The 23123-nt window shown below is 37.5% G+C and overlaps 1 protein-coding gene across 1 annotated transcript in view; it reads left to right on the top strand.

The window, feature by feature from the left end:
* Positions 1 to 3347: 3347 nt before the first annotated feature.
* Positions 3348 to 23123, top strand: part of faf1 (Fas (TNFRSF6) associated factor 1) — an 82975-nt gene continuing 63199 nt past the window's right edge. Inside the window, exons 1-7 of the mRNA XM_038281117.1 lie at positions 3348 to 3631; positions 5541 to 5609; positions 8780 to 8826; positions 10649 to 10914; positions 11279 to 11370; positions 11569 to 11660; positions 21979 to 22084. Coding sequence (XP_038137045.1) covers positions 3572 to 3631; positions 5541 to 5609; positions 8780 to 8826; positions 10649 to 10914; positions 11279 to 11370; positions 11569 to 11660; positions 21979 to 22084 — 732 coding nt within the window. The 5' untranslated portion in view covers positions 3348 to 3571. The remainder of the gene's footprint in view (positions 3632 to 5540; positions 5610 to 8779; positions 8827 to 10648; positions 10915 to 11278; positions 11371 to 11568; positions 11661 to 21978; positions 22085 to 23123) is intronic.

Raw genomic sequence — 23123 nt, 5'->3', positions numbered from 1 at the left:
AACATAGGACTGTTCAAACATGAAGGATCCCAAAGTTTACTGAAAACAAAATGCGGTGTATCTTGTTGTTTATCCTGTGTTATTAAGTGAATGCAATTTTTACTTTGGCTTATTATATGGTCAGAGTTTAACAACAACAGATGTCTGATAAAGAATAATAAAATCAAATTAACTTCAAATAGATTTGACATTTATGTTGTTCTTCTCATGCTCATCAACCACAGCTTAAAGTCATATCTCTATTTATCATACTCTTATAATATTTAAGCCAATTAAAGAATGCTTATTTCATTAGAGACAATGTTTAATGATTTACTGAAAAATGCAGTTTGTAATTGCAGTCTTTTACATTAAAACCCACAGTAGGGTCTAAATACGAGGAAAAACTGATGTATCAAGGGCCACCAAGGCATAACCTGGAGAATCTGTCCAATACATCTGTCCAATTCGAATGTGTCCAATACACTCTCCAAAAAAACTACAGGCCATTTATGGATCAGCATTAACTGGTTAAAGGAGAAGTTCGGTTTTTAACACTTTTAGCCCATTTTCTGTAGTGTCCAGGATGAAATCGAATGATCGACACCAAAATTTTGACAATTGGTCCTGTCTCTGCTTTTTGGCTCATTTAGAATCCACCCCTGGCTGCTTTAGAATGGCTTCCATAGAGCATGTCCGATAATGTCCTTAAAACAACCTTAAACGTTCTTTTTTTTAAATATGCTACTCACCGGGTCGTCAGCGCTGTTCAATGACGTTCCAAAAAAAGTTTCGTGAAGAAAAAACGTTCCTGTAGTGTTTTATTTAGCATTTTGTAAATCCCATTGAGTTCTGTTGGAATAGTCAATATTCCCCTGCCACCGGAAACGGAAATGGGGCCTGTTTACACAGTTGTAGTCTTTTTGCTTCACTCTGTGTACTCCGACGTCGAGAATCAAGAATCCACCTTTCGTATTCCATTTTCAGAGTTTTTTAAAGTGTTTAACAGAGACGTTAGCACCTCGACGTCGGAGTACACAGAGTGAAGCGAAAAGACTACAACTGTGTAAACAGGCCCCATTTCCTATGCTGCTATATGGTTAGGCTGCTGGAAAACCTAAAGATGATGTTCTCCATTACTTCTATATTTTGGATTATTTTATGCTATTTAAACGTTCAACTTTACATTTTCTCTGCTTTTCTCTGCTATCCTCTCTTGCTACATGTGACCTGGCACTATGTTTATGCTGTTAAAGGAATAGTACACCCAAAACATGATTAGCCTTCATTTTCTACTCACCCCCATGCTGAACAACACTCTGGAGTACTTTTTTGATATCTCAAATGCATCTGGAGATCTGGGAGGCTTCTTGCTGTCTGCTGATATTCAAATAATGGAGGTCTATGGTGACCGAGACAGAAAGGTCCATAAAAGTCCACAAAAAATGTGTCAATATTCCTCCGTACTGCTCGTCCAATGTATTCCAAGTGTCCTGAGTGGGTAGCATCCAGAATTTACTCGAAACAAAGTCATTTAGAATGTTTTTAGAGCCTAAACAGTAGTGTATAGGATTTCCTGAAAGCGCGCACATGCGCGATCACGACGCTATGGAAGCCGGCAGACCAAACCAGCGCATCCAGCTCGGCAAAGAACTCATGCTCTTCCTCAACACTGAAGTCCTCAGACATTTTTCTTTCGTTGTTTCTTTCTTTGCACAGGTAAACAGCACATTTCTTCTTCTACGCTTGCATTATTGGCAGAGCAGACGCTGAATGCGCACTTTCATCTGGTTTGGTCTGCCGGCTTCCGTAGCGTCGTGAACGCGCATGTGCGCGCTTTCAGGAAATCCTATACACTACTGTTTATGCTCTAAAAACATTCTAAATGACTTCGTTTCGAGTAAATTCTTGATGCTACCCACTCAGGACACTTGGAATACATTGGACGAGCAGTATGGAGGAATATTGACACATTTTTTGTGGACTTTTATGGACCTTTCTGTCTCGGTCACCATAGACCTCCATTGTTTGAATGTCAGCAGACAGCAAGAAGCCTCCCAGATCTCCAGATGCATTTGAGATATCAAAAAAGTACTCCAGAGTGTTGTTCAGCATGGGGGTGAGTAGAAAATGAAGGCTAATCATGTTTTGGGTGTACTATTCCTTTAACAACCTGGGGAAGGGCATTAGCAGAGCTGCTGCCATCAACAACTTCATGTTATAGATAACATATTTCAACCTATCAAAGTGTTTAGTCCTGTTTTTCTTCTGGATTTATTAATTGGATAAGCTGTTACTACACCTGTGGGCTCTCTTTCATCCTAGCCTAAGATACTGAGAGCTCATCTGCTTAACAATTCAAGACAACAGTTATGTCTGAGCCTTGTTTTTCTGGAGGTTTATTTTTTGTTAAATGGGGTTTTTCTCACAACTGTTGCTACGTGCTCATCCAGGAAGGGGTTAATGCTGAAGTCAATGACTTGATCCCATTTTCTGGGTGTCCCTAGACTGAAAATTTTTTAACCAATCTGTCTGTAATATATGAATGAGCTAATTTAAAAAAAGGCGTAAGATTAAAAAAAATATATATTAAATTAAATGTTCTCCATTGATTAAGTACCATTTCAGGCTTAAGATAACGTAAATGAATTGCAGCTCTAGTGCAGACTGATAAAAAAAAAACACACACACACAAACACAACACACACACACACACACAAAACAAAATACATACTTTTCTTCCACATTATAATATCCACTATACACTCTATGTGAGTGTGTCACCCAATTATGTAAAATACATTAAAATATTTGGTTTTAAAAATAAACCAGAAGGAAAAAATACAAACTCTTGACCATTAATGACAAGCAGGAAACAGGAATTTTTTGAGGAGCCCCCACTGTGATGTGTTTCCTGTTTGAATTCTTACTGAGCCAACTCATTGGGTCGATTCGTTCGAGTGAACACAAAGAACTGTTTCGCTTTATCCGAAAATTGCTTGATTGTACTTCTAATAACACATGAGTCATACCGATACAACACAACTTTACACATTATTTTTTTGTAATTACTAAAGGCTAGTAAATAGTCTATATTAAAGTCCCTCAGTCATACAATTTATGACAATGTTCCTATCACTTGTCATCAAGAACCAGGATCATACTATTGGTAGCATTTGTGAATCGGTGTTTAACATAATTGTTAAATATTAAAAGTGTATTTATATATTAAAGTTGTTCAAGAAATGGTAGAGCGTTTAACGCTGTTGCAAAGTATAAGAACCTACTCCTTTAACTTCTAACATGAGACGAATCCCTGAAAAGAGACGGTATTTTTCTCCCGAGTCTTCTCTGGAACGTTTTACGGCAGCCGGAGTCACTTTACGTTAGCGGTAAAGCGATGGGCTAGCTGACGATAATGATTTGAGATAACGGGGCATTGTAACGTAACTTTACACAACTTTAGTGGTTTTTGGGTCGTTAACTCAACATTTACTTTAATATCTATAGTTAACTAACACCAGTCACTCAGCCGTCCCGAAGTACTCAGTTTTATCTGTACCCAGTGTCCCACTTTTAGCCAGTCATTGCTATGGCCTCCGACAGCGGCGACAGCAACATGGATCGAGAAATGATCCTGGCCGACTTTCAGGTGGGTCTCTGCTTGTTTTTCTCCGGCATAGTGTACAGTTAGTGGTGCTCTATCTGTCAATGTTAAAACAAATTATGTTGATGTCATCAGAAAGTATAACTCTGCCAGTTGGAAACAGAAAATATCTTAGAGTTAGCACACAGAGCTAACTAACTGACAGCTTGGCAACGGACTCTGAACACACAAACCGAAAGCTCTGTGTTTACATTACAGTCTGTCGAAACTGCTGGGCCCTGTATGATATACTATTATTTTTCAGTGACAGTTTAACTAAAATTCAGCTTCTGCACTCAATAAAACTAATCATGCTTACACATTACCCCTTGTCGTTCCAGCTTGTAATATTTCACGTTTAAATGTTGACCCATCCTGTAATTCTATCTCCAGTCAACTCCATCTGCGATTGCTATTAACTTGTTTCTAAATCTACTATTTTTTTTTCTTCTGAACAATTCTAATCTGTGATCCTCTGCCTACAAGTGACAGGTGAAGGACTGAGTTCAAAGTGGATTGACTGATGTGTTTGAAAATATTAAGGGAAGGAGGAAAATGGGACTCCAAATCATCTTTTTAAAAGAACCATAAAGTTAGCCAATAAATGTTTCTCCTCTTGGATCAATGCTTCCTGATTGAATAGATGTTCACCTTATGTAGTGATGTTAAAAACAAAACAACTGTCAGTACTGGAAATTGAGTAAAGTTGCAACTAGAAATTGGCCAGTATAGTTTTTTCTTTTTTTTTTTAAGGTCGATGCTAATACCAGTTATTTTGAAATCTTTTTGCTTAAAAGACCTATGAGCCTGTAGAACTATTTAAGATACAATAAAAAAGTAAATATATTAATATTCACTACTTTATTGTGATATACACTTCAATGCATGCAACCAGGGTCTGTAACACACAGACATCATCAGTTTTCAGGTGAATGTGCTAGTAATTGAACTTCACAATGACACTATAACAACATAGATTGGGTCATCTGGTAGGAACCCGAGTCACTGTGTTTATGTCCAAAATTATTTTAAGCAAACCACAAGGACATAATTATGTTATTAGACCAATTGAACGGTATTGAACAGTTCCCGACATCCATTACACAAAGAAACCAACATCAAAATAACTATAACTCTATAATACTATAGTTACGTTAAACTGCACAAATATATATGAAAGTGTGCGGCAGCACCATGTTACTTTGAGCTACAGGCAGGGTACCATGCCTGGTTACATATTGAGATGTGCTCTGGGGTTGTGGAGATAAAGTCTCTCATGAGTGGACAAATCCGAAATGCATTTCTGCGCCATATTTCTTTCTTGTTTTTATCATTATCTATGTAAATTTACTAGTCTGCTGCTGTGAGCGGGATTCCTCTTTACTTGGCGAACTCTAACTTGCTTGTTGTGAACTTGTGTTGATTAGGCCTCAACATAAATAAATCAAAATCAGAATACACATAATAGTAAAACAAAAAAGTCAAAATCATTTCCCAAAATATTCAAAAGAAAAGGAAAAACTTTTGAAATAACAAAGTGTTTAATAGAGGCACTAGGTAGATGTTTATACATCATCAGTGTTTGTTTTCTCTTGCATTCATCCAAAACATTTAAACTTGAGTATTTCATGGATTTTTGTTAAATAGAAATAGAACAGTAAGAACGCTGGTTGGATTTTTGCGAACGTCACCAGTTAAACCTCTTGAACCTTTGGTATTAAGCATTGACACTTGTTTAACTTTTCCTGTGCTGAAGAGCTATTTCCAGGCCTGTTTTTACTATTTTAAAGCTTCTCTAATGTGGCATCTTTTGTGATGTAAGAGAGAGATGTTACAGCAGTCCTACATTTTGCATGCTTCGTATAACAGTAACTACATCGTCACATGTACTTTCTGTTTTTCTTTCGTCTCACAGGCTTGTACTGGAATTGACAACATCGCGGAGGCAATCACCCTGTTAGAGCTTAATAACTGGGACTTAGTGGTAAGTTTATTATCCTTGGTAAGGCTTTACTCTTGGACATTCAGGGTGTATTCACACCTGCCTCATTTGGTCTTCTTTAATTGGACCAGTGTTTGTTTCCCCCCTCGGTCCAAGCCAAACAACTGGACTGAGAACCACTTTTTAAGGTGGTCTCGATCAGCTTCCAAATGGGCTCTGGTGCAGTTCGCTTCAAACCATCCTCTGTCTGACCCAAATGCAGGAAGCATAATTCTCTTAAATTTCAACAAGCAAGCATAGTAGGAAACATCAGATCAAATCAAACCTGTTCTGCTGTCTGTTGCTTAGCAACACTGGTATCAGCAAGTGGTGGATCTCCCATTTTCCCACTATTTTGAACATAAAAATTCTTGAAATCTACATTGAACGAGCTTCTTTAGACATTCGTAGTGAGTTTGCAGCTGTAATGACAAAATAAATATGCAAAAAAGATGTTGCGTGCAGAAGTCCCGTTGTAGTCTACATCTATTTCCAGTTCTGTCCACCGTCCTGCCGTAGACATTTCTGACCAATGGGAGCAGCGATCAGCACAAGTGTGGCTGTGTTTTGACTTATAGTCTATTTGGAGAAAACTGCAATTTGAATACCAAAAAAAAAAAGGTCTGCTTTTGGTCCGGACCAAAAAAGTGCACCTAAGTCTTTTCAGATGTGAAATAATCTGTTCAAGTTTCAGGAGAGCTGTTATCATCCGGTGGCAAGCAGTTTTCTTCCATGCGACCTTCAGCTTAGCAGGCAGTTATGAAAATGTTTAAGTCCTCATTGGTTTAAGGGAGGGAATGTCGTTTTTTAGAAAGACTGGGTCCAGTCGGGTTTACATTAATTCATGATGAGCCCTTTAAAGTGATGTCCTGTCTGGAAGGGTCAGTCTATAATTAGATGCATGCTGGCAGGAACTCAGCAGCAGCGCAGACAGTGGGAATGGACTTCCTGCTGCTGTGGATCTGATGACTTGCACTTTCTCTGCAGTGGGTGTTGTTTTCTGTTTAAAAAAGAAAACTAAAAACTAAATTAAAAATGAAATAAGCACTCTTATGTGCGATGTCAAGTTTTGGACAGTGGGAGATAAGCTAAGCTGTCAAGAGACTTTTTTTTTTTTTTTTTTCTCCTCTTCAGCTACTCTCCGATTTTTACATTTTGTTTGGAGGAGGGATGAGTCCCTGGTATAACTTGCGTTCTCTAGCTATAACAGCTGCTGCAGCCTGATTAGGTCCTCCTGCTTATCTGTTTTATTCACATGTCACAGTAAACGTTTACTCTTCAAAACTGAAACAAAAACTAAGGTGTCTACTCTTTTTACTTGGGTTAGAACACATAAACACTACTGTACCTTTTACATTTAAGTCTGAGTTGTTTTTATTAAAAGCACAGTTGCTGCTATCAATCTCTTAATAAACAAGGACAATAGCCCTCATATCAAACATGCAATTGGAGCTAAAATGGCCGTATGGCCATTTGCATGCTTTATTTAGTATTGTATCATCAAGGTGGTGCTAAAGTCCCAAAGCTTGGTGTTCAGTCCTGTGTGCAGGTTTATATCAGTGTGGAGAAGGATGGGAAATCAAGTTTAAATAATAGTCTCTGGTGCAACGTTACGGTTGTTGGTTATACTTGACTAATCAATTTGATCCATTAATCTATTCTGAAGATAAGACCTGATAAGGAAAGCGGTAAGTAAAAAAAAAAATAGACCTATAGCTTTTAAGATGGGATGCATTTTTAGAAATCTGTGTCTGGGCTTCTGATCTCTCAGTAGGACGTCTGTAATCATGGACTGTGTATGACTGATTACTGCTGCTTGTATGGAGCAGTTAATTGGCCGCCTGCAGGATCCTTACTGGTTTTCTTCAGGAGATTTAAGCAGTCAATGTCAGAGACCATTTTTATTTTAAAGAAATGTTTAAATGAAGTATATTTTTATGTAGAGTTAACAAGATATTCCCAACCTTTAACAGTGTTCTCCTACAGAACTGAGTTAAACTTTTGAGTTAAATTTTTAAACCTTGGTTCGGATTTTATATTTAGTCCCTCCTCGTGACTATTAATCAGTTTACTAAGCCATTCTATGTTACAACTCTGAATGAAGTTTGATTGCATTTCTATGTCTACATAATCAACTTAATGTCTTTATAGTGTTTATAGTATACAGTTGTATTGTTAAAACAATCCTGTTTTCTATGTTCCATTTTAGTGCTAGGTTTAGTTCACTACCAGTAAAAAAAAATCTCTGGCCTTTCTCTCAGCATGTTTTTTTTTTATATAAAAATATTCCCATTAACAAGAAATCTCCTTTTCACTATTTGAACACATTTGATTGTGCTTTCTGCTCTAAATTATGAACTTGGCTTAGAAAAAGGAAGGAAAAACAAACTAGAGATGGATTTTGGAGACTCATTGAGTGAGCTTTACCCCCTCTAGAGTCAGTGTTTGGATTGTCTCACTTTTGATCAGCATAGAACACTGATACAAGTGGAGGAAATAAAAAAAATGTCTTCATGGGCTGTAGATCTAGTTAATTCCAGATAAATAATAAAACTTCCTGCATTCCTTCCGTGCTTCCCTTCCTCCTTCCTTTGCTGTCTGCTTCCTTCTATCCTCCCTCCTTCCTTTCTTCTCTTAAACTCCTTCCTTCTTACTGTTCTTTCTCCTGACCTTCTCCTTGTATCTTTTCCATTTTACCCTCCATTCTGCCCCTACTTTAGTAAAACTATTGAGGCTTTACTGTTAAACCAGAACAACCTAGCTGACATTGTTTTTCCCTGTTGTTTTGCATAGACTGGTGACCATTCTAGTGAACCAATTGTTCACTGAAAACAAAAGTTCACATGTAGAGCTAAAAGGGGTTATATCTGTCTTTTCAGTTGTTTGAATACTCCAGCGGGCACATTCTGTCATCGTTAGTGTGTTTAAATGAAAATTTAAGTCAGCAACTCTAAGTGTCCTTTTCATGTCAGTGTCTCTGTGAAATAAGCTCTTTTTATTGTGGCCCCTGTTTCTCTCTTTGTTGTGAATTGCTTTATTGCTTGAGATAACCTAGATTGAACTTTTTGTATTACACAGCCTGTTTAACCAGCAAGTCTCTTAGTGATTTGTGCTGTACTTGAACACATTGATAGGAATGTTTTGTTAAAAAACGTGTTTCTGCTTTTTTACAGGCAGCCATCAATGGGGTGATACCACAGGAGAATGGGATCTTACAAAGGTAATGGCTGCTTGACTCTCATTGACTGTAAATCAGATAATATTGTTTGGTTATTGGCATAAATATATAGAATTTCATCCACAATAATAAAAAAATAATTTTATTTTAGAAATGTATCAATTTTAATTTACTTAACATAAAGTTAAACTCTGATATTCCATAAATTCATTAAATACAATTTAATTCTACTGAACTATAATGTTAATTGTAAGGATTATTGCTTAAAGCTAATTAAAACTTAAAATTCAATTTTAAAATATTCAAAATTAGACCTTGATTTGTATGAATAATCAGTGCTTTAATATGATAAATATGAGAAGAAATAATTATTCAAAGGTACACATTTACTTAAAAATTGAAAAAGATTCATTAACTTTTTCTAAACATGTGAAACACATGCTGGGCTCAGACTGAATACAGTGCTGAGACTGCAATAAACTATATTCATTAAAATCAATGCATACTCTTACATTAGCCATGGTGCAGTGTGGCTGTGATTACCCAGGCTGTGTGGCTAAACTACGAAGGAAGTTTGGCTGGATGTCACGTGTCTGGGGATGCACAAGTCAAACAAGAAAAGTCTGGCAACAGACTGTAAAGAGCTCTGGGAAATTTCAGGATGAAGCCAACCCAGTAACTTCTGCTAACTTGGCCAGTGTAAACAAAACATCAAAACAGAAACATGAGAAAAAAAAGGATGAAAAGGGATAATTATGCTTATTCATACAAGTTTTGCCCTTGAACCCTAGTAAAGTCCATACGCCCACGTGATCAGGGTGCAAGCTAACGCTAACACATTTCTGTTTGCTCATGTGGATGGTTATAAAGGAATTGGAGGTTAACATAGCTCATAATAAGACTGGTCGTTTTGCTGCTTGCTGCTTCAAATCCACGTCAATCTGAAGCAGAGTGGATCGCTCAGGCAGGAATCACATGTGCAGACTTCTGACCTCATTTCCTGGACCGTTATATAATAACAAATAATGTTTATGCAGTTAATTAACAGCCCTAATAAAGGTTATCATTAGACAAAAGTATAAATGGAGAAACTGAATATTTGAATTCAAAAACAAAAGGAAAAAAAAACATAACATATGGTGATTAAATTAAGAGCTGGCATGCAAGACACTGGTAGAACTAGTGGAACAAACACTTTACTGGTTTATTGTTCTATTTAAAGCCTACAGGTACACTACGTTAGCGCGACGATGCAATCCTGACGCGATCAGTGTCTAACTGTGCAGAGTCTCTTCGCTCTAAAAAGGCTCCCGGTGGAATATGGTGTCTGGGAGAAGCTGAGATGCGTATTCTCTGCTTCCACATTCAAATACAACGAACGCTCTCAGCCAAAAACAGGGGTGTGAAGCATTTCCTTTTTTAGAATATTTGAACTCTTCTTTTGATACTTCTCCCATTCAATCTTTTAAATCCTTTTAATCAGGAGACATTTCTGTTAAACTGTTATTTTTTTGTCGACAGTGCATGCAGCCCAGTGCAATTTGGTTCGTCAGGCCATGAGAAATTGGCAGCTCTCTTGTGAGGACACAGATCGCTTAGAATAGAGACTGACTGTGACTGGGGCGGGCCAACACATTTACTGAAAGGCTGGTGCTGTTATGAGAAGGCTGCCGATGCAGCATGTACATCAGCATAAAAATCCTTTTGGGATAAAGTAAAAGATTTTCTGTTATTTATATTACTGCTGGGACCTTAGGACTTTTTTTTCCCTTTATAAAAGATCTTTACAAAAACTGGAATTTCAATTTCTGGTCTTTGTGGTCAGTTCTTTAAATATTCAGCAACTGCCTTTATCTCTGTGCAGTGACTTTACCAGCGAGGCAAGTCAGGCCACCATGTACGGACCCCCCAGCCGATCAGAAGCAGCAGAAGCGGCAACAACAAGTGAAGGTCCAGCCCCTTCTTCATCCTCTTCCTCCTCCTCTCCTCCATCGTCCTCAGCTTCAGCGTTTTGCCCCATCAGCCCTTCTTCCCGACACATTGTAGAGCGCCAGCCACGCATGATAAACTTCAAGGTGGATTACAGGGAAAGATCAGTTGAGCTCATGCTTGAGGAGAGCAGCACAGTTGGTGAGCACCACAAACATCACCCCTCATTTATGATAAGAGTTTCCTCTAAGAAATTATAGTGTTTGGTAGAGTCGCACCAATTAGGTCTGTCTATGTCAGGCACATCCTGCTAGAACCAAAACGGATTTCATCGTTTTATTTTTGGCTTTATTTTGAGGTCCTAACTGCCATTTGAATTTTAGACTGACTCACTTTTTGTCATTTATGCTCAGGGCCAGTAGACATGGGCTAAAAAAAAAGTGCTTAGTCGTTTGGTTTGTAATTTTTAATCGAGGCATAAACTGTAAATTCAACAGTAAAAGAGCTTGTGAGAATATTCCTGTTTTATGTCACTGATCGTCCCTTAAATTCATAAAACTCACAGGAGATATTAAGGGAATCCTCCAGACAGAACTTGGCATTCCAGCATCCAAAATGCATCTGAAAGGATGGAAGAGTGGAGACGTCTCAGATAGCGTGAGTTCCTGTTTTTTTTGTTTTTGTTTGTTTTGAAAATGATTTACCCACATTTTTGGTTTTAACAATTTATTGTTAAATTAATGTTAATGGAAAGCATTCCAGATTAGATTACTAATTCCAACATTACATTTCCAGTAAAGGAAAGAAGAAATATTTAATGAGTGTGTATTGGTTATTGTCTCTGTGTGTAATCAGACGGTGCTGAGAAGTTTACACCTTCCCAAGAACAACAGCCTGTATGTCCTGACCCCCGACATTGCCCCTACTGCCAGCACCAGCAAAAACAGGTAATATTCACTACAATTGTCTTCACAACTCGCCTTCTTCTTTTACTTTCATAAGAAGTCATAATAATTCATTAAATCCTGTTTCACAATTAAGATCATATGCAAAATAAATTGTCTTTGCCCCTCATTTGATGAAGGAAAAAAAACTCAATGGGCACAAAAATAGTTTGAATCAAACAAAACAAATAATTTTCTATGAAAACAAACAAATGAAAATTAGATATTGCTTTAAAGCCAAGAATGAATATAATATAACCAAAGGGACATGTTAAATATAGCACTGGTCACTAATAAACATTTGTCTGCAATCTTGTAATCAGTCATTGGTTGGATATATAGGGCTACAGGTAGTCACTTTATAAAGCATATTTATTATCACTTATGAAATTCCAGTTACTTGACATTAACCCAACCATTGTAGGGTTTTCTTAATTAAACAAGGGGGACTAATCATTTTGTCCAGGTATACATTATTCTGAGCGCAGTACTTACTGGTGAACTCCAGGTGGAGCAATATGCCAATTTATAAACCAACCAACCAACAAAAATCTTATGGATTTATCAGGCTACATTTGACCTGGCTTTGCCTATTAATTTCCTCACATCCAATGTGACATTTCAAAAGGAGCGCCAGCTACCAAAGTCCGCGCTTGTTATGTAAATAATCCTTCAATCACTTCTTATGTATTTTATTTCAACACAACATTGTTTCTTGTTAAAATGTAGCCTTATATCTAGTTTTTGGTCTCTGCTTCTGCAGAAGCACACACATACAGAGTTTTCCCTAAAAAGTCAGTGATAACAAATGTTGTAATTTTTTTTGTTGCAGTGTTAAGCTGAGCCTTTATCAGTATATGACCTCATAGTATTTTAGTAATGCTTTGTTTGCACCCTTTCTGTCTAAATGTTGAGACAATAGGGGGTTTAATTCACAGCAGTAATTTAATCATAGATGGCAGCTAAATACTCAAGATGTGTTTTTAAACTAATGATGGATTAGTAAAAGTGGACTAAAAGTGTACATAGACTTGAGTAACCATGAGTGATCATGGTCACACAAGCCCGGGTAACAAAAGAGGAGGGGTGAGGGAGATCTTGCAGTAACTAGCCACAGATATATTGGGAAAAAAATGAATAAAAATAAGTAAATAAAAATATGGTTTTAAAAATGTTATGAGAGGAAAGGGGGAGTCACCAACATTAGTCAGTGTGGTCATTCTGCGAGACTCATGAATTTGCTCTAAACCTGAAAGTTTTTCTGATGGTGGTGCGACTCTAAAGGTCCTACCAACATCACCAAAACCAGACTTGTGGTCATTAATGTTGAGAAGGGAATTTGAAAAGGTTAGCATGAAAAATTCAAGACAAAGATTCATTCTAATATAAAGGTTTGACCTGATGGTGGCACTAGGGGACGGGTCAACTCACTGATTTTTAAGGGGTTATTTATATATATTTGTATATTTATTTATATTTATGTAACAAATAAAGTGCATGTGACAAAAACATGATCAACAACATTCTGTAAATCATTTTTTTGGACCATAATATCCCTGGAGTCAAAGTGACCCCATGGTTAAAAATTGTTAGCATATTTGAGGGCAAGAGGAGAGCTAAGGGTCTTGCTCAGGGACCCAGAGTGGCAGTCTGTGGGAGTGTGTGGGACTTGAACTCAGAACCTCTGAGATCAAATTGCAATAAGGAAATGATTATTAATTCTATGCTTAGAATATAGAACTTTAAAGATATTCATTGAATTGAATCCAATATTTTTAATCCATTTTTTTTTCTTTACCTTAAAATAATTTTGCTAAATAAGTACCTCAGTAAGAATCATCTGACACTGTCCTGTTTTTGGCAGAGCCTGCAAAGTGTTCATAGTTTAACAGTACTTAAAGAAAAAAAAAAATCTTCCTCAGTTTTTACCCAAACAAGCACCCATGTCAGCAGACCCTAATGTAGGTCATTTGGCAGTTTGCCTCTTTGCTTGTTAGTTGGGCTAAGTGGTAGTTATATTGTGTTGGCAGCTAATGGCCCTCATCTTCCCGGTTTTCCCTCCCCTTCGCTCTCCTATCTTCTCACCCCCTCTCTAACTGCTGCGTCTTTTTAGCAGCGCCGTTGCCAGTGTTATCGATATCATTTTGGGTGACGGAGCTCATTATTTTGCAATAGCTATTTTAGCTGCGGACAGTTGGAGCTGAGAGGCCTCTATTGGCTCCCGTTGCGTATGTACATGCATTTGTGTGTGTGAACGTATGAGTGTGTGTGTTGACCCTTCTGTCATACGGGGAGAGGATAGGTGACAGATCACAGAAAAAATTAGTGAAGCAGCCCCCCTGGAGGGAGACCCAACAAGCTGTTAGCTGGAAATAAAAATACACTGTTTTCACACCATATATCCACAGTATGCTGGCAATTAGTTTTTAGTCTCCGTAAATTTGTCGCAGTAAATACGGGCCGTCGGCTTAGCTAGACGGGGAGCACATTATTGGCACAACCTTAACTCTACATTTGAATGAGTTAAAATAATCAACATTATCTTGATTTTACTTGTGGTTAGTCCACTTGCTTTTACAGCTGCCATTATTAGCTCAGTTAAAGGAAAGTATGGGGGGATACATCAGTCTGATAACTTAAAATATCCTCAAACTTACACAGAGATTCCAAATGAGAATCATTTATAAAATTAACTTGTTAGGACCTTAAAGCCACAATTATACCTATTGCGTCTAACATAATTCTGAATACTAAATATTACAGTTATAACAATGTTATCTATAAATATGTTTATTCTGATACATAGACTTCAGCAAAAAGGTAGTTTTCAAGTTGATCATGCAGAACATTGCACCTTTTTGTTGTTTAGCTCTTCATAAAGTTATGGTAGGAGAGTACTAGGTTAAGATTAGCTGGTTATTTAGTCAGGCCAGTCTTAAGTTTGCTTATAGTGTAGCAGTATGCTGTCTTTCAGCTGAGTGGCAGTGTGCAGCAACAGGTGTGTGTGTGGGGTGGGGGGGCAGGTCTCTGGTCAAAACTATTGCAGAAAACGTTAGCGCTTTATGTAGCTTCCCATTAGGCTGTAAACCATGGAACAGTATGTATGAAACTTTTTCCCAGTTAAGACTTACTACTTACTTGTCTCTTGAAGTCTTCTAAAAATGTGTTTTCTTATAAATAGACTTTGCAAATGGACTTAGTTAAAAGCATAATTATTTCTGACACATCAAAACACCACAGCACAAGATACATATGTTTCCATTGCAGCAGATTATTTTCCACAATTATAATGTAACTTAAATTTTATTTATAAATGGTTACCGGTAAGTTGATTTGTGCAGTCTTGTACAGTGTCAACTTTTCTAATAATTTTTTTCGTATTTACTTTTGTTTAAACTCATGCATTTATTTGTACTTTTTTGCTCTTGATTGAAATGCAGCTAAATAGGTCAATGTTGGTAATGAAAACACATTCAGACATCACTCTTCACAATGAATATATCTCTGTAGTAGAATAGCTACATTGCACTGAAGTTATTAATAAAATAAATGCATTATGTATGTATTGGAGTTGACAACACAAAGTAAAAGCTTCTTTTTGTATATCAGCTACTATGGTATCACATAAAATATTTAATCTAACACAAAATGAAACCTGTTTCCTAAAATGTATTTTTATATTTTACTCAATTCTACAAGAGTAGAAATGTTTTATTGCATAAAATGCTTTACATCCACATTCTTAATGTAAATAAAAATCTCTCAAATATAGTTTTCATGGATTTGATGTACTTAAAATTGTTGCAGAGTGACAACCCAAATGTCCCATGAATCGTTTCTATGGCGATTACTTTGTAGAGGCTGCCTCCCACTGCACACACCAAAACTGAATCGAGCGATTATGCAGAGCTGCACTGTCATTACGGTCGCCCTGAGCAAACTTTCCTTGCTCGTCTTGTTTGATTAGAAATAAATCTAGAGGCTTTGGGAGATTTTCCTCTGAGCACCAATCCTCCTCAGGTAGTTATTTAGTTAGCGATGTGCAGTTAGCACTGCAGTGTGAGAGCTCGGGTCTGAGGACGGCCACGCCGATGACTCCCTGTGAATACAAGAGAGTGTTGAGGAGGAGCTAATCTCCTGCATTAATGATGAAGGCCTGATGAATATTTCAATGGAGCCTGTTTCCTTTCGTGTTTATTCTTCGCTCCAGCTCGCAGCAGGCGTGTTTGCCAATGAAAGGTTATTTTAATTTGAACTCTCAAAGAAATTTGAAATTGCAGGAGTACTCATTAGGTTTTATGTTTGTGTGTTTTTGTTTCTTTTTTTTATTGGTTTAGCTCTTTCACTCAGCTAAGTGAGCTCTAACTGCAGACACATTACATTTTAGAGGGAGAGCTTATCAAGCTTGATGGAAATGATCCAACCATCAGCATTTTCTATATTTTTTTTGACATGATGGCAGACCAGAGTAGAGCAGAGCCTGAATGGTTTCACATTTTTCTGCTTTGTTGCGGATGCAAAATGTGGCGGAGGTAAGAAGACAATACGTGTGCTTCTTGATCCCCTCTGTGAAGGCATGGCGAGTTCTCTCATATTCTTCCTCTGTGTTTTTTTTTTTTTCAGGAGATCTGAGAAGTAAAAGCACAAATTATAATAATTTGCTTATTTCAGTGAAATTTTCATGAGGGCCTGCCTATTACCAGGGGCGGATCTAGAAAAATATTTATGGGGTGGCAAGAGGGGGGCAGGAATTTTTTAGGGGTGGCAACATATGGCATTTGTTTACACTGAATTTATTCACAGTTATCACAGTTTGGTGAGAATAGTATGTACAGTACTAGTGTTTCATGTGAAACAGTTCATATTAGAAATACATCATACAATGAGATCTCACTTAATAGGAGATAGAAGAATGATAACACTACTTCTAGAGGGGCATTATCACAGGAAAGGTATTAAGGTAAGACACAGGTGCTGAGTCGCAGATGTGACAGATTGACTGTCAGAGAAGCAGCTTTGCAGCATTTGCACAAGAAGAAACGATAGAAAGAAAAAGTTACTGATCAGAGATCTATGGACTGAGCTGTACTAAAGTGAGCAGAACTACACAGTAGAAATAAATGGGTCAAGGCACCTGACAAGGTACTGGACATCTATGTATTGTTTACTCTGAACACACATTTACCCCATTTGTTCCTCAGTAACTTGACATACAGCAGTTACGGCAACATGAAAGGGACATTTCATGCATGTAAATATGCTGTAGATAGAGCTGTATATGGAGGACCAACTCTGCCATATTTAAAAATAAATACAGAAATAAATAAATGCTCAATAAATAAATAAACATACAATTAATTGCCACCAAAAGTACAACCAACAAATAAATGTAATTAGAAATTATATTATAATGGCAGGCAGAAATGTTAAAAGGGCAGGCAGAAAGAAATAGCGGCAAAGAAATAACTAGGGTAAAAAAATACAAAGGAAGAATAAAACAGACAAAAATATGATAACATGCACATAAATAAATACTTAAAAATATAAGTAATGAAAAAATGAAGTTGAAGATAATAAATGACAAAAAAAATAAATAAGGTAAATTTTAAAAAGGCAAAGAAATAAAGAAGCCAATTAAAAGAGTTATATACCTTTATGACTAGCTGTATAATTTAATTTCTACTTACATTTATTTGTTGTTTGTATTTTTGGTGGCAATTAATTGTATGCTTATTTATTTATTAAGCATTTATTTATTTATGTATTTATTTTTAAATATGGCAGAGTTGGTCCTCCATACTGCTGTATCAACAAATCAACAAAAAGGCGGGTTCTGTATGTTACATCAAAATCTCCACAAATCTGAAAAGAAGCAACATAAAAATACATTTTGCTTGTGAGTAGGTTCATACGGGTCATTTCTGGATAGTTTCATATTATATATACAAAAAAAGAAACAACAACACTGCTTCATATTAAGCAGGATTTACACCAGTATCACATTTTTAACTTTTAACACTTTTTGGTTTTATTAAAGGAAATATCAGATTTTCTCAGAAGCCAAAACAAAATGTAACAGCTCTGTAAAGGTTCACCAGAGAGCATAACATAAAGTTAACATGACTATAACAGCTGAATGCAGTGATTTCCATGTTGCTCAGCAAAACGCTTCACAACTTTATTTAGATCCAATGCCTTTGTGCGTTTTGATTTGAGTGCAACCAAACTATATAGTCTCTTTTCTGTCATAGTTGACCGCAAATATGTCTTTATGAGCCTGAGACGTCAGGCCTAACTAACATCATAGTTAGAGAAATAACGTTCTGCAACCTGATTTTTATCATCTCAAAATCAGCCTTGCAGCTATGCTAGCAACATTGTGCTTTCATTATGATTTCATTTCTCTATAGATAGTTAATCAGTTTTTACCTATTTCATCCCGTTTCTCCTCTCCACATCACCCCTGGCTCCCTCGCTTTGCCCCGCTCGGTTTTCAAAACAAATCAGTCTCAGTCGCTCTCGCGTCATCTCGTGCTGCATTCACTACAGTCCGACATTGGAAATTAGCGGTCGCAATTCTCAAATGATCCATAATTTATAAGCCTCGCCACCCCTACCGCCAACTGGGGTGGCAGCTGGGGTGGCAAGGCTGTCATTTAGGGTGGCAGTTGCCACCCTATGCCACCCCAGTAGATCCGCCTATGCCTATTACATACATGTGAGTGTGCTAGTGTTTTTTCACATTTTGTGAATGCATGAGCATCTCTGTGTCTGGCAATACTTCTTTAATAAGGTCTGGAGTCTGCTTTGTGCCAGAGGGACCCGCAGCTGAGATGGCAGGCTTACCTCAGAATGAAACCAATCTGTTAGCCTGCTCTTCCCCCCCCTTACAATGCTCCGTTTTTGCTGTCCATAAAGTTAAATGACATTTTCCTCCCTCACCCTTATGCCCACGTCAGGTGCCTCCTGAGATGTTGCAGGCTGACCTAGATGTCACTGAATGTGTGTGTTGAGTGAGGAAAAAGATCTTTCTTGGCGGAGGCAAACACCAAGACATCCGTATTTTAACCCTAGACTGCTTCAGGGGCCTGCCTCGGAGCATCAGTGGGAAAAGGCCCCCAAAGCAAGAGCTGTAAGGCTTCAAACTACAGAAGCATTGATGAGTTTTTGTGACAGGAAACTTTAGTCTAATGATGTATATTAAAGATGGACATGACTGTGAGATATTATCAAAAGGTGTAAGAAGAGAATTTCAAATATTTATTTCTAGTGTTCCTGTCATGTGACCCTAACCCCTAAGCAAATTTGTTGTCAGTTACTTTGGTGAGGAGATGTTGTCCTGTGTGTAAGAGAAAAAAAATTGCTGTGAAGCAAGATTTGTTTATTCCTTTTGAAACAAGGACAAAATAATTGAACCTTTCTAGCAGTTTTTCAGTATTTAGAGTAAGGGTTCTAGTAGAGCTGTGTGTTTTCAAAATTATTGAGTCCTTTGTCTTTAGCCTCACAGTTTTGAAAATCACATTTCTGTCCATGACAGGAAAGCTGAGGAAGCTAAGGGGGTAAAAAAGAGCAACTATACTGTAAAACAATTTGCCTTCTTGTTATCTACCGAAAGTTTCTCCATCCTCTTCAGCCTAAATGATCCGCAAAGTTTTCCCAACATATTGCAGGAAAGACGGGATTAATTTTAAATAGCTTTGAAAATGCTTTTAATAAAAGACTCAACTAGGGCTTAAACAATTAAATGGATTAATCGTGAATAATCGATTATTGAAATAATCGTCGGCTAATTTAGTATTCCAGTAGTTCAAATGGACTTCAAACGGAGTATAGAGACTCTAAAACATGCCTTTAGTTGACAGAGCAACCAACTTAGAGCAGTAAGTATACCAAAATTGTAAAAAAAAAAAAAAATATATATATATATATATCAAAATACTTTGCATTTAGGACAACGAAAACATTTTGGTTTGTCAATATGCTCCATCAAAAACTCCACAAGTACCGGTAGAAAAGTTTTAGTTTCACCTGGTTTAAATCTGGAAAGAATCTTCTTTAGGGAATCTTTTGCTATTTAACTATTAATTTATTATTTGAAAAAATAATCGACAGATTGATTAGCAAAATAATCTTTAGTGGCAGTGGCTAGACTCTACCATTTTTTTCCTTTGTCAAACACCTCACCCCTAAAACTTAATATATCTAACTTTGAACAGTCTTCCCTCTGACAACTTGTCCACTCTTCATTGTGGAAGTTGTAACAGAGGGAAGTTAGCGTGAGCTGGCTGCGACTGGGTTAGGTTAGTTCAAAAGCTGACTTCTCATTGCATCCCTGCTTGGTTTTTATATTTATTTATGCAGCAAGATTCTTTAAACAGATGGCAAGTTACAAGGAAATGACTCATTATGTATGACAGATTTTTCATTTCCTGCACTACGAATGCAATGTTTGATGTGACTATATTTGTTGTATAGAACATCCCCCCAAAAACTCAGATTTTTAAAAAAGTAAATCTTGAACAGAACTCTATCCACATAAACAAAATGTTTTGTCAGGCTGCCATGAGTGACTGATAAGACGTTCCTTCTTTGCTTGGAAGGACAGAGTAACACTTCCTCTCAGTTTACCCTTTATCTCTGCCTATTTAGGAGTTTAGCTGCATGCCAGCAGCAGCTCGGGACCGTTTCCAAACATAATCATGATATTAGCTGGATCCTTATTTATGTGCCACAACCCCTTCTATTTCTCCTCTTTCTCTCTCTCTCTTTGCAAACACAGAAGCACACCCATCGTTCATCCTTCTGCTCAGCCCCATTACATATGCATCCATCCTTCCCATTTCTCACTTTTCCAATCTTCTCCAGTTAGCTACAACAAACATTACATTTACATATTGATTTCGTAGTTTTAGTCAATGTAAATATGCTGTCATTACAGTAAATTTGAGCTTCTGTTAACATAAGCTCGTCCAGATCTGCACAGATTAAGGGTGTGATTGCATAATTAATGTGTGCGCTACATATTAATTCCCTCATCCTGGTCTTTCTCTAAAGTCTTCCTCCTCTCCTTGGTTTCTGAGCCCTGATTAAGTGCCTGTTTCGGCCTTTAAGCCTCCCATTGCTATTCACCCTCACAGACCCAGCGTTTGCTCAAAACGCTACTTAACCTTGCAGCTTATTGTAAATGAAGCCCCAAAAGTTGAATTCCCCCCCCCATCTTCTCTTTTTTTTTATCTGTTTCTCAGGCATCACTGTAAATAACTTTGTGAGTTACTGAACAACGCATCAGAACCTGGATTACCTGAAAACACTCTTGGCTGCTGATATTTAGCAGTTCCACTCTTGGGTGAAACAAGAGCTGCAATATGTTGCCTTTGCGCTTATTGACTGAAGGAAAAGGTTATGTAGTTTTTAATAAACGAAGTTGCAGAATACTGTAAGAAATCCTGTTAGCAGTTTCTCACATGTGATTTCAGTGACAAAAGAAAGCATGAACTCGGGCCAGATGACATGGAAATTATATTATTCTGTTTACCTTCAAGGCCAATGCAATGTATCACCTTGAGCACCCAATCTGAACTAAAAGTCCAGACCTAAATACAATTCAAAAATTGCTTCAAAACCCGAGCAGTGGTCTTTACAAAGACGCTATAGAATCAAAATAAAATGGAAACCATGTGTCCTGTATTTGCTTTTTGTTTTTTACAAAAAACTTTTAATTCTACTAAAAGAAAAAGACATTTTAGATTGCAGGAGGAAAATTTCCACTAGGTAAGAAAATTGCAGAAAGGTAATTTAAATAGTTTTAACCAAGGTAATATTGCATAAATATAAAGTTAGCAATTATAGCTACAATTTCATGGTAATAGTAATGAACACTGAAGTGTAAACCAGAAATCCACCTGCCATTATGAGGGTAGGTGTTCAGTCCTAACATGTAATTTAGAGTTGGTGACTTTGTGCTGCTTTAGTTTGTATCACATGCAAGTCAGCTTCAGAGGGATTATTGGGTTTTGAGGACCCCATAAGGTTTGTTAGCCTCAAAGCAGATAGATAGCCTCCATGCTGCTGCTGTGCAGGTGGTAATCTTGCGCAAACCTGCTGTGCTGATCGGCGCTCTGGCCAGACTTGTTAAGACACAGCCAGTAAAGTGGCCAAAAGGCCCCTTGAGGGATGCATCCACTTCGCTTGGGGCCAGAAGGCCACTCTCACTGGACAAGTTTCAGCTTGCCCAATCTTTGTCACAGATAATGTTTGTTTTTTTTTCTTGCATCTGTCTTTTCTCTTGTGTCATTACCGTTTTTGTGTGTTTGTCGTTTAGTGCACTTCAGGATTCACTAAATCAGAACTTCCTGCTGGTCATTAGCCATCGTGAAGCTCAGAGAGACTACAACCTCAATTTTCCTGGCTCCAAAACTATACAAGAGGTAAGACACCGCAATATTGTGCGAGCACCGAGCATGGCCCTACTCACAGACATATAAAAGTTCTCTGTAATGCACCCACAGGCTCTTACCTACGTGTCGGTTTTATTGCACCTGATTCTCATTTCCTCATATCACAGTTTGCTTTCTATTTGCCAAACATTGCTAGTCTATCTCCACCATCGATTCATTATTCATCACAAATGATCACATTTCGGAGCACATAATTACTCTCCCAGCTGTGGTCTTGTACAACCCCCCTCCTTTCCTCCCACTCCCTGTATACACTGCATGGTTTTCCGTCTTCCTCTGCAGCTTGCTGAGGGAGAGGCAGTTTAAATCACTAAACACTGTTTGATCAAGGCATGCGGGAGCACTCGAAAAGTCCAATCGTTTTCTTCATCTGAAACTAAACAGTAGATTTGGCTGCTTATGAAATATTAATAGCTACTCATCCTGGACCCTGTGAAGAGGTAGAACATCCTCTGATCCACTGGGTGTTATACCTATCTGCATGGAAAGTAGTTTAAAGGTTATGAAACACGAACATCTAAGCGTGGGTCCATGAGCCTATGCAGATGAGTGTGTATTCATGTGTTTGTGCTTGTAAGCTACTATCACTTGACTGCTCATATATACATTACTGTCCTGGACTCACCCCATCTGTGCAAGGGGCCCCGAGTAAACATTATTCATAATTAACAACAGTGGTCTGCTGTCTAATTTTGGGAAATATTTCTCACAAAGTAGAATCAGGTGGAATCGGCATGCGGCTTAACTTAGTTGAGAACGTCTCGTTCTAGCAGAGATCCACCGATCACTATTTAAAGATTTTCTATTTCTGTTTAAGATAGATTTTAGAGAACAAAGCTGATATTTCAAAATTTCCTCAGCATCTTATTTTGGCGAAGAGTGTGACAAGCCATAGTAAAATTTCTTTATCCGTGTGCAAGGGCGTAGGAATATGTTTACAATTGGGGGGGACACATGTCGGAAATCTGAGATTCGTAAATATTCAACAGAAACATATCTTAAGTACGCT

This window comes from Cyprinodon tularosa, unplaced genomic scaffold (assembly GCF_016077235.1).
Source record: "Cyprinodon tularosa strain WSP-4 unplaced genomic scaffold, ASM1607723v1 ctg167, whole genome shotgun sequence".
NCBI lineage: Eukaryota > Metazoa > Chordata > Actinopteri > Cyprinodontiformes > Cyprinodontidae > Cyprinodon > Cyprinodon tularosa.
The sequence above is the reverse complement of the archived record's forward strand: the minus strand, read 5'-3'. Positions and strand labels throughout refer to the sequence as shown.